Raw genomic sequence first — 10,706 nt, 5'->3', positions numbered from 1 at the left:
TTTCGAGGAGTTGAACTAATGACTTTCATATCACAAAACAATGACGTTACTATTGTACCAATGTTCACCCTCAACCAGGAAAAAATTAAAACCTTATACATGAATGATATCAACCATGCTGCAAAACACAATTTAGCATTTCTTGGAGGAGCAATGACTGATCTTGTTTCCGTAAGTATGCTAGAGAAACAAGGCCTAACCTTGAACTAACACTTTCTACCCATAATCTCTGGTAGTCACATAAAATGGCTCCAGACTTCACAGTACTGAAGGAATCTGCCTTTTTTTCTTCACATGACAAATTAAACATATCTTCAACTTCATCACCTTGAGTTTTTTTGTAACCTAGCTCCTGAAGCTTATCATATGAAATATCATTTAAAGTGTATGATAAGTTCTCAGAATTTGATGTGTAAAAATATTACGAATAAGTATTCATTTTTGTTTTATTATCGCGATTTGTTTTAAGTTCTATATTTTATTTGAATTTTTATTTTGTTATGATAATTCATTTTAAATTCTTAATTTTATTGAATTTTGATATTCAAACTTAATAAGATTTAATACCCAAAATCATTTTCCCTAACAAAACGGGCCTATAAAATATTAGGATCGTGAGGAAAGCATTTAGCCGCTCATTTTCATTATCAAATATGAATGGAAAAACATATACCCACCACCAATAAGATGGTGCCTGATTTATTAGTTAAATAAAAGTTTGTTTATAATTATTGCTAAAGCAACAAAAAAACTAAATAAAGAAAGAAATATTAAGTGATAAAAATATATCATTAATAACAACAAAAGTGCTTTCCCATTAAGTGATGTTACCAAAGACACTCAAATTTGGTATTCAACTTTGATACTTACCTTCTGTGAAGTGTTAAATAATGATCCTTACCAAAAGTATATTATTATTAACAATTTTTCATCAAATTCAAGTAAGCTCTTATAATACAAACAAATGCAATATTTTATGTTAGGGACGATGTGGCTGATAGTTTGCTTGTAGATTTTGGGTACTACCACGAAACGTCTTAAAGATAGCAACCTGATCGTGATTCAGCCAATAGGTATTATTTCATGTCATTTAAAATTATTGCAAGTTACATAAACAATAGATTTATACACAGTCAGTATATCATTCACCATTTATTTATATTATTTTTTGAAGATTTAATGATGATAAAACATGGTTGATGAATGATACAATAACAATGTATAATTTTCATATAGTGTGCATACATTTTTTTTCTCAAAGTTTAAACACTTCTATAGATAACAAAGCTCTCCCTAACAAACACAAACTAAAATTTGAGACATTCAATTAAAGCTAGAATAATTTCCCGCAAGTTGATAGATGCATTTGTTGGTTCAATATGTGACTCTTTATTTAGTGATGAGGTGAGCAAAACATTTTATTTAATATAAAATGAAATTGCATGTACTTATAATTTTTTTTGACTCTATTTAAGACTATTAACATAATAGTATCTTTCCATAAATATCTCGACCAAGTCATATGCTTGACCCACTCTTTGGAAAGGGTGACCCAAATGAATGGCTTTCCATAACAAAGTCAACCTTATTCACCACTTGTCTCTTACTACTTCAATAAAGGCACAAAGCTTTACCATTTACAAAGTAAAATAAGAAAAACTTGTGAAACATATCCAATTCCTCATATATAAAAACTGATGTATTTATGTTATTTGGAACTGAATTTTAATTAGAATACAATTTTTAATGTATTGTCAAAATTTAATTGATTGTCTCTATATAGTTAGATATCCACAAAAGTCTTTCTCGTGAAACAAGAGCCACACATGATGAAATCAAGCACATGTTTTTTTCTATACTTGACAAACACTTGCAAATGTTATATACCCACTAACAAATATATATGAAAGAACTATAGATGTACTTTGAACAAGTGAGATCTAAGCACTAAAGAACAAAAGCCAACAACTCATGCATTGATCCTTGAAATATGGACACAAAACAGGAAAAGAGTTATGGGGTTTTGTAATGTGCCTGTAGTGATTGATATACACAGTAAAACTAAGGGGGTGTGCTATGGAATAATACAACGTTATCATGAAACTAAAAGGGTGTTTCAGTAATGGGAGGACCCTTGTACTCAATTCCATCCATTTTAGAATTTTCTGGCATCTCAATCTCTTTCAACCACATATAACTACTAGCTTCCTCACTCACCCCAGAAATTTCTTCATCTGCATTTGCATCATATAAATAATTAATGTATGGTCTAAGACCTAAGAACAATGTAGACAGGCCAGAGGACCGAGTGACATCAATGCAATTTTATATGACCAAAGTACAAAAAAATATGAACTATGAAAATAATAGCACATGATTAAAAAATTTGTCTGATCTCAGAATTTTTCCATATGCGAAACTTGACTAAGAACCGAGGTAGACATTGATAGAACGATTGTCATTTATAAACATTCCAACCCCATGTTAATTTATAAGACAAAATATTATGTTAATGAAAATTATAAAACTATCATAACACCAAACTTGCAAATCAAAATATATATATATAGGTCAAATGATATTGTAAGAAATGATAACAGTTAATATAGATCATTAAATTAGATTTGAATTGTCAAGATTAAAAATGAACATACATAACTAAGTAATCATATGACTATTAACTAATTTTAACTTTTCGTATAAGGTTAAATAAGTGAATTTATTGTTCTCACCATTTTTTATATGAAAATTGTACTTAGAGTCACTTTCTATGTATATATAATATATAATATTGAGTGTGTTAGTAACAAGAATTGAAAGAGTTGCTTACTAGGAAAAGCGGCATAAGGGTGATCAGTGTAATAGGAACAATCTCTGCCATGTTCTCTGGAATAAGGAGGACCAATTACATCAAGCACAGCACAAGGAGTTATGGCTGTGAATTCATGTATGTTCCCTCCTGCTCTTGGATACAACACAGCAGCATCACATGGTGCTTTTAAGATACTATTTGCCTTTAACTTTGCCAATCTCACTGCCCAAAACAACAACTTAATTCAATTATGACCAATGTTTTGTTCAGAATTGTAGTTAATAAAACAATTTACTTAATTTGTGTGTATATATATACATTAAATAAGAGAGAAAGAGAAATGTTAATGCATACATTTAGATGGTTGGTGCAACAAATTGTGAGAGGCATCAGGATCAACCCAATCATAAGACTTAATGTGCATTTGTCCTAATAGAAGCTTGCTGAATACAGTCATTTCTGGGTGATTATGGAGTGGAATAACTCCTTTTTCAGGTAGGAAAAATATGCAAAGCTGCAAATATATACATAACAAAAAATGACATTAAGTTAATTAATTTCACACTATTAATTGCAATAATGAGCAATGTGGAAAATAAATTAGAGCTTGCAAAACTTACCGAGAATTTATCACACTTGTACACTGTTGTGTATGTGACCCTTTGGTTCTCTTTGATAACATTTCCAGGCTTGAAGAATTGAAGATCTCTACTTAGACCAAGATCTTCTGATCTCATGTTATCTGATTATTAAATTTTCAGAACAATACTTATATATTAGACAAGTAAGAATTAAACATAATATGTATCTAAATTATGTGACAAAATAAATTACATTAGCCATATTATTAATGCAAATTTAGTAGGAGGAAACTAAGCTATTGTTTTCAAATGTAGATTCTCTCTAAAAAAAACAATAAATGCAATTTGAATTGTTTGTTTATCTATGTGCATGCACTCTGAAATGTTTCTTTTCTCTAACTTGCGTTGAAAATTTGAATCTTAAAACTTGGAATATATATTACAAGAAGGGTTTAATTTCTGTATTCCTATAAGGCCATAATGTAGAAGAATTTTAGGTTATCAATTCCTTCAATTTGGAATAGAAACAATATGTGGAAAAAAATCAAATAAATGATTTTAAAATAAAATAAAAAACTGGGGCGAAGAGAAAATGAATTGATATGTTAAAATGGTGCAAAAAAAAGATGTTATCTTAATTACATCTTTAAAAGACAATTTATTGTACCTTTCTAGTTTGTGATTTTATGTCATTTAATTTCAGGAGTAAAAAAGACTCACAACAACAACATGCAATGGAATCAATCACATAAAAATTCAAAGATATCTACAATTTGATGCACCAAAACTATAAACATGACTAAATAGATCAACCCATACTACAACTTTTTTAATCCAAAGAGACCTTCTTCCAAAATCACAAAATTATCAATAATAAATAATATAGTAATAATAATAAATAATCTAAAGAGATTATATTATATACCTAGTATATGGCACAATTTATGAACATGTTGGGGTGAAGGAACCATGCCAGGAACTTTGAATGTTTCTCTGCATGCCATAAACAACTCCTGAAGTGCCTTTGCTAATGTCAGCACTTGTCTTCTAACCCTTCTATAAGGCTTCCTTCTCTCAGCGATGACCCTTTTCACATAATCAACTTTGCTAACAACATGTCCATTTTTCTCTCTACCCTTTGCCACCAAACCTTCCTCCATTCCCTTCAAATTTAAAACCAAATCAACTTTATGTGAATAGTTATTATCCCTAGTCTTCTCAATCTCACTTGAAACAGTGCAAGATGTTAGATATTTAATTTGTAGTAACAGTGCAAAAGTGGAAAGTGTATATTAGGGAGTACAAGAATTATAACAATGATGAAGAGTTTGAGAATGATGTAATATATGAAGAGAAAAGAAGGAAGAAGAAAAGGTTTGAAAACTAGGGGCCATATTGCGTGGTTTTGGTGCTTTTGTTGATAACAGTGTTATGAAATGATAAGAATACTAGGGGCCATATTGCATGGTTTTGGTGCTTCTTGTTGACAGCAATGATATAGTGATAAGAGATTTAGAGCGGTCCAATGCACAAGTATTCAACCTAGTAGAATTTAGAGATGGTAGATGCAAATAGGTGATTTCTAAAATTTGAACTAAAAATTGTAAGTCACAAGACAATGCATCTAATTGACTCATCCACCAATAATGAGGAGATAAAAAACTAGAAAAATAGTTATTTGCATAACAAAAAATTAACCTTTGCTTTAGGAAATTATCCTTACCTTTTCCATATTTATTTCTATATTTACACGTCTATTAAAAAATATATCCAAAAAACAAACATTAGCCTAAATTATAACAATTGAGTGTGAAATTCACGTTAAAAAGGAAAAGCTTTATTAAGGCGTGCTTCCTGCCCCATAGATTGTTTGAAAACTGATGGGTATAGCGACCCTTGTTTTGTGGGTATAAACGGTGAGAGCCAAGCTAGAATTTACCAAAAACTACATTCTTAATTTTTTTTATATAAAAATATTTATGGGCAATATAAAAGTTTATACATTATTACTAGTCATTTACATCCATAATTTATTTGAATTAATTTTTTAAAGATTCAATAATAATTAAATATAAATAATAGATAATACACCTATATATAAAATTCATAGATTGTTGGCTGATACATTTTTCCATGTGTAATGTTAATGTAGGTGCCCACAAAATTCAAGGTGCTGGGGGTTTAACACATCAACCGATAAAGTGTAAAAATGTCACAGGTGTCACAAAAATGGTTTCGTACCAGTAGTGTTTTGTGGATGAGGATCATATATTTTTAATGATGTCATACTTTTTTTATCTAAAGTTAATCATATATTTATAGATCAATAAAATAATTTTTTATAAGAGAGAAAAATGTATACACTGTCAATATTTTTTTACACTATCAATGCATCATCCATCATTTATTTTCAATCGTGATTGACTTTTCAAAAAAAAAATATGTCAAATGAACGATAAATGATGTAATGACTGTGTATGAACTTTATACTATCACTACATAGATATTATACTCTTTTTATAAAAACAAAAAGTAATCATTTGATTGATTTGGGATAAAGAGTGAGACACAGTTTAACAACAGTTAATATCCTTCCTATTTTTTAGCCTAATACCATGCCAAGTGGCATCTTGTATTGTGAGTGAGATTGGGATAGTGATAATTAAGGACAGTAATTATTTAAGTCTGCAACTTAAATTTTCAACTGCGGTGTAACTATTGGATTCAGTGTTTAGTGCAATTTACCACTGAAATCATGAATTTTTGTGTAGGACAATAACTATTACTCGTTTGGTTCACGGGAACACATATGCTATCTTAAAGTTTGTGTTACTTCATATCTTATTAGTTTATAATTGATTAAAAAAATACTTAATAATTAAATTTTAACTTAAATATATATTTTTTAATCAATCACAAATTCATAGCATATGGAGTAACACAAATTGTGAGACATCATATGTGTACCATATCGTTCACAGTTTTCTTGTTTTAAAAAAAAATCCGCAGCACTCCAAATTTCAATTCCGGATTAAATAAAAATTTAAGAAACAAAAAATACAATGCATATTGCATAGCGGAAAATTTACGTGGATAGTGTAGTCCTATACTATCACACGTTTGGTATATGTTTCAAAATATTTACGGAAGTAGTGTATTTTTTTAGGGAAGTCGTGGATACCATCCACGACTTTAGGGGAAAGTCGTGGATCCCTGACATATTATCTCTCCATAGAAGTCGTGTACCCTAAATACGACTTCCATTGTATATTAATAACAAAAGAGCTATGTACCCTAAATACGACTTCCATGGAGAGAGAATATTTCCCTAATATATTCAAGTCGTGGATCCCATCCACGACTTTCCCCCAAAGTCGTGGATACCATCCACGACTTTCCTAAAAATACATTACTTCCATAAATATTTTAAAACATATACCAAACGTGTGATAGTGTAGTTAAACTACACTATCCACGTAAATTTTCCATTGCATAGCTTAAGAAGAATTTTTTTGAAAACACAATGTGTATTACTTTTTATAAGAAAGATGTCTCTTACCTTTAGGTTAGAGGATACCTTTGCTATGTAATATTCACACTTTCTCATGAATATCAACTCAAAAAATTAAATCATATCATTAGTCCATATTTTGAACAGGTAATCTTCTTCAACCAAAAAAAATAAAAAAATAAAATTCAGAAAATATATATTTTTAGTTTGATAAATAAATACGAAAATATTAAATTAAAAAGGAGACGATTTTTTTAGTATCTATCTCTTTATAAAATGTAAAAACTAAAGGAATAATCTCTTTTGATTTAGAGATACGAGGACCACGGATTTGTTTTATTAAAAATAAAAAAATGAAAATGAAAATTAATTAATAAAAAACTAATATTGTTAGTATTTATCCATTTATTAAATTATAAAAACTAACAAAATAATCTGTTTTGATTTAGAGATAAGGAGATTACATATTTATTATATTAGAAATAATAGAAAAATTAATTAATAAAATAAGATTCTTCTTTATAATTACGATCTTATTTATCTTTTTGAAAAAATAAAATCTTAATATATAAATATGGTAACCAATTAGCATCTTGTTTTTTGGAAAGCAAACTTATCAAAGAAGTATATTATTTATCACTAAGAGCAATCGCAATAGTTGTTCTTAATGGAATAAGAACATTTTTAATTTGTTCTCTATTGTGTTATTCTTACTTTCTAATTTTTGTTTTTAAATAAGAACAATTTTTTGTTGTTCTTAACCAATAGAAAGTGGGGTGAGGTAAATGTTGTGGAAGAAAAGTAAATATTATGATGCCCAAATAAGAACAAAATTAATGTATGTCATTGTGGAAGAAAAATATATGTTATTTTTATTTTATAGGGAATTGTTAAAAATTATAAAATAATATGTATGCTCCAAATAAGAATGAAATTGTTGTTTGTCATCAGAGATACTCTAAGACTCTAGATCTAGCTATAAATAGATATCATTGATCCTTAGTTGACACACAGAGAGGCACAAGAGAGAAACACTGAAAAATCTCAAAGGGATAACTTCACATTTGCGTAGCTTCTCTCCTCCTTTCTAATGTAAGAAGTAAATATGTATTTTCTTCTTCTCTTCTCTTCTCTTTCTATTTATTTGATTTATTTATTATATAATTTTAGTGATAAATATTTTCTTTTTATTATTATATAGTTAAATAATAATTTATTATTATTGTTTTTAATAAATTTTATAATAATAAATATTTTATTTTTAGATGCGACTCAATTATTAAGCTTGTGCTTTTATAAATAATAATAAATATGTATTTAATAAATAATGAGCATACAATTTAATAAATATTTTTATCCTCACCACTTTTATAAATATAATAAGGATTATTGTGATCATAAAAACTTATATCATATTTGTCATTCTTTTAAGTTGAGATGTACTATTGAACATAGAGTTATATTTACTCTTGAAATGGGTAATTAAGTAATGATAAATGATTGAGAAGGGGAAAAAGGGTGGATGACCTATTGAGCATTTGGCTAAATTTAGTTTAAAATACTTTTAAAATTGGTTTTCCTATTGAGCATTTGGCTAAACTTAATAAAAAGACTCAAGGGATAGAATTACCTAACTTAGAATACTCTAATAGATCTTGAACTTGAGTAGCTTTTCTTCTAAGTCTTCAAGGTCTTCATCCTTTTACTTCTTTGTTGTGATATTGACGTCTTCATCAAAATCGCGTCGAAGTCAGGAGCAAGATCTTCTTCATAACAAATTACCGTTTCAAGTAGCATGTTATTCTATTTCAAGTATCTTCTTGATTTTCTGAAAACTTATTGTAGGACTTGATAACTATTTTTCATCCTTTTAAAACTTTGTAAAACATTTTTAAAAACATTTTCAAGAGCATTATATGGTATTAAATAAGAATGACTCGTAAAAGTAATACATATGCTATAAAAACAAGTTAAATCGTATCTATTATCTTGTGTTTTTCATTCTTCAAGGTTTTCAACATTTCTCTTCTTTTGTTGACATTGGTGTCTTCATTAAAACCTAGTCAAAGATAGGTTCTTCTTCGTAATCTCTTCCTTTTATGATGACTAACCACATCTTTTGACATTGAATTCTTGATTGGTTTTTACTAGCGTGTTCTCCCCCTATCTAGTATATCTCCCCATTTATTTAAGACTTCATTGTCCTGAAATATAAATTAGTTTCTTATCAAGGTTGATATCAATTATTTTATTATCAAATTATTTGAGTTTCATATTAGATGCTTTCTTTGATCTATTTGATGTAAGATTAAGATTGCAACTAAGAGGGTGAAGGGATGAATTAGTTGACTTAAAAGTATGGTTACTTTTTCTGCAAAATCAAGAGTTAAGTGCAGCAGAAATTATGCAGAAAATTAACATGTAAAAATTAAGAGATAAAGAAGAAGAGAGCACACCGAGATTTTATACTAGTTCACCTTCTTGTCCACCGAATGCAACGTCTAGTGCTCTTGCAGCAAAAGAGATTTTTCACTAAATATTATGAGTTGTAATTATAATATCTTACCCCGAGCTCTCTATGTACCTTACTCACTCACTAATACTTATGTCACTCTAGGAAAACACCATTTCCAAGTGACTCTATCACCTTTCCTATCACACCCTTGTGAAAGAAAGAATTATGCAATGACAATGAAGAATTTACAACAATGGCAGGATTGCCTTTATAAGTTTAGAATGTAATATCACTTGCAATCTGATAACTCTTTGTATACTAAGTAATAATGTTCTTATAAGTTTGTAAAACTTTGAAACATTTTACTTCAATTAACTCAGAAAATTCACTTTGAAAGTTTAAGAACAAGTTGCAAAAAGTGCAGAAAATATTTCAGAGAATTTTCATAATTATGTTTGAAAGTTTGTGAGAAGATTGTGTAAGAGTTATGATTTGATTCTGAGTTTCAATACCTTTAAATAGGCTTTCCAACCAGCCATAACACATCTTTGAAAGGGTAGGAATTGATTGGAATGAAACCATTTCGTTTTGGGATGAAAATCATTCATTTTAAAATCTGAAAACTGGTGCAACAACTCTCAATAATCGATTACAGCCTTGAGTAATCGATTACCCAAACTCTCTGTCCAACTGGGCATTTAAAATTTAATTAGAGTAATCGATTACTCAACTTTGCTAAAACTGGGTAATATGTTACTCACATATAGTAATCGATTACTCTAAACAGTTTTTGCTATGTAACTGGTTTTCTCACTTATGTAACTTGTTACTTAGATATAGTAACATGTTACACACTATTTTTGAAAATTGTTTTGTTTATACTTGAAGTGTTTCAATTTTCTTAAAAAAAAATAGTTTGAGCATTACTACTATTGTATATTCGAGAGTATATGATAGAATTATCTATTTAGACTTAGACTAATTTGTCTTGAATCTTTGTATTCTTTGTCTTCATAAATATTCTTCTTTTTCTTCCTTTTGATGATGTTGGTGTATTCATCAAAATCGTGATAAGGTCAAGAACAAAGATCTTCTTCACAATTAATTCTTTTCTAACAAGCAAAGTTTAAGTGTGAAAATGTTTGATGTATATGAAAATATATTGTATTTAATCCTTATTTTACATGTAATTAAAAGAGTTTCGAGGTTTAATATATTGAAAGATGTGATTTGATCATGGTGGCTGACTTGCTAGAGGATAAGAAAAGATTAAGATAATGTAATAGTTAAATTGAATTTAATCTCATTGGATTTGACAAATCATATTGACAACTATATAAGGATTAT

General features: G+C 28.6%; 1 protein-coding gene across 2 annotated transcripts; it reads right to left on the bottom strand.

Moving 5' to 3' along the window:
- On the bottom strand, positions 1,949 to 4,851 carry LOC109358583 (plant cysteine oxidase 2-like). Of its 2 annotated transcripts, none has more exons than XM_019602894.1 (5): positions 4,319 to 4,851; positions 3,433 to 3,554; positions 3,167 to 3,326; positions 2,831 to 3,034; positions 1,949 to 2,240 (listed from the first exon to the last, which is right to left on the bottom strand). In XM_019602894.1, exons 1-5 carry the CDS (start codon positions 4,551 to 4,553, stop codon positions 2,104 to 2,106), a joined length of 858 nt encoding a protein of 285 aa, XP_019458439.1. In that variant the 5' UTR covers positions 4,554 to 4,851; the 3' UTR covers positions 1,949 to 2,103. The 2 variants fall into 2 exon arrangements, with proteins under 2 accessions (XP_019458439.1, XP_019458440.1); XM_019602895.1 differs by having other exon boundaries at positions 1,949 to 2,234; positions 4,319 to 4,846.

This window comes from Lupinus angustifolius, chromosome LG10 (assembly GCF_001865875.1).
Source record: "Lupinus angustifolius cultivar Tanjil chromosome LG10, LupAngTanjil_v1.0, whole genome shotgun sequence".
Lineage (NCBI taxonomy): Eukaryota > Viridiplantae > Streptophyta > Magnoliopsida > Fabales > Fabaceae > Lupinus > Lupinus angustifolius.
Note: the sequence above shows the minus strand (reverse complement) of the source record. Positions and strands in the feature narration are given on the sequence as shown.

Excerpts from the sequence above, each read along its gene's own strand:
- LOC109358583 (XM_019602894.1), bottom strand. The coding sequence starts at position 4,553 with ATGGAGGAAGGTTTGGTGGCAAAGGGTAGAGAGAAAAATGGACATGTT. Across the intron at positions 3,327-3,432 it reads ACAAGTGTGATAAATTCTCG|CTTTGCATATTTTTCCTACC; the intron begins GTAAGTTTTGCA and ends ATATATTTGCAG. Across the intron at positions 3,035-3,166 it reads GTTGCACCAACCATCTAAAT|TGAGATTGGCAAAGTTAAAG; the intron begins GTATGCATTAAC and ends TGTTTTGGGCAG.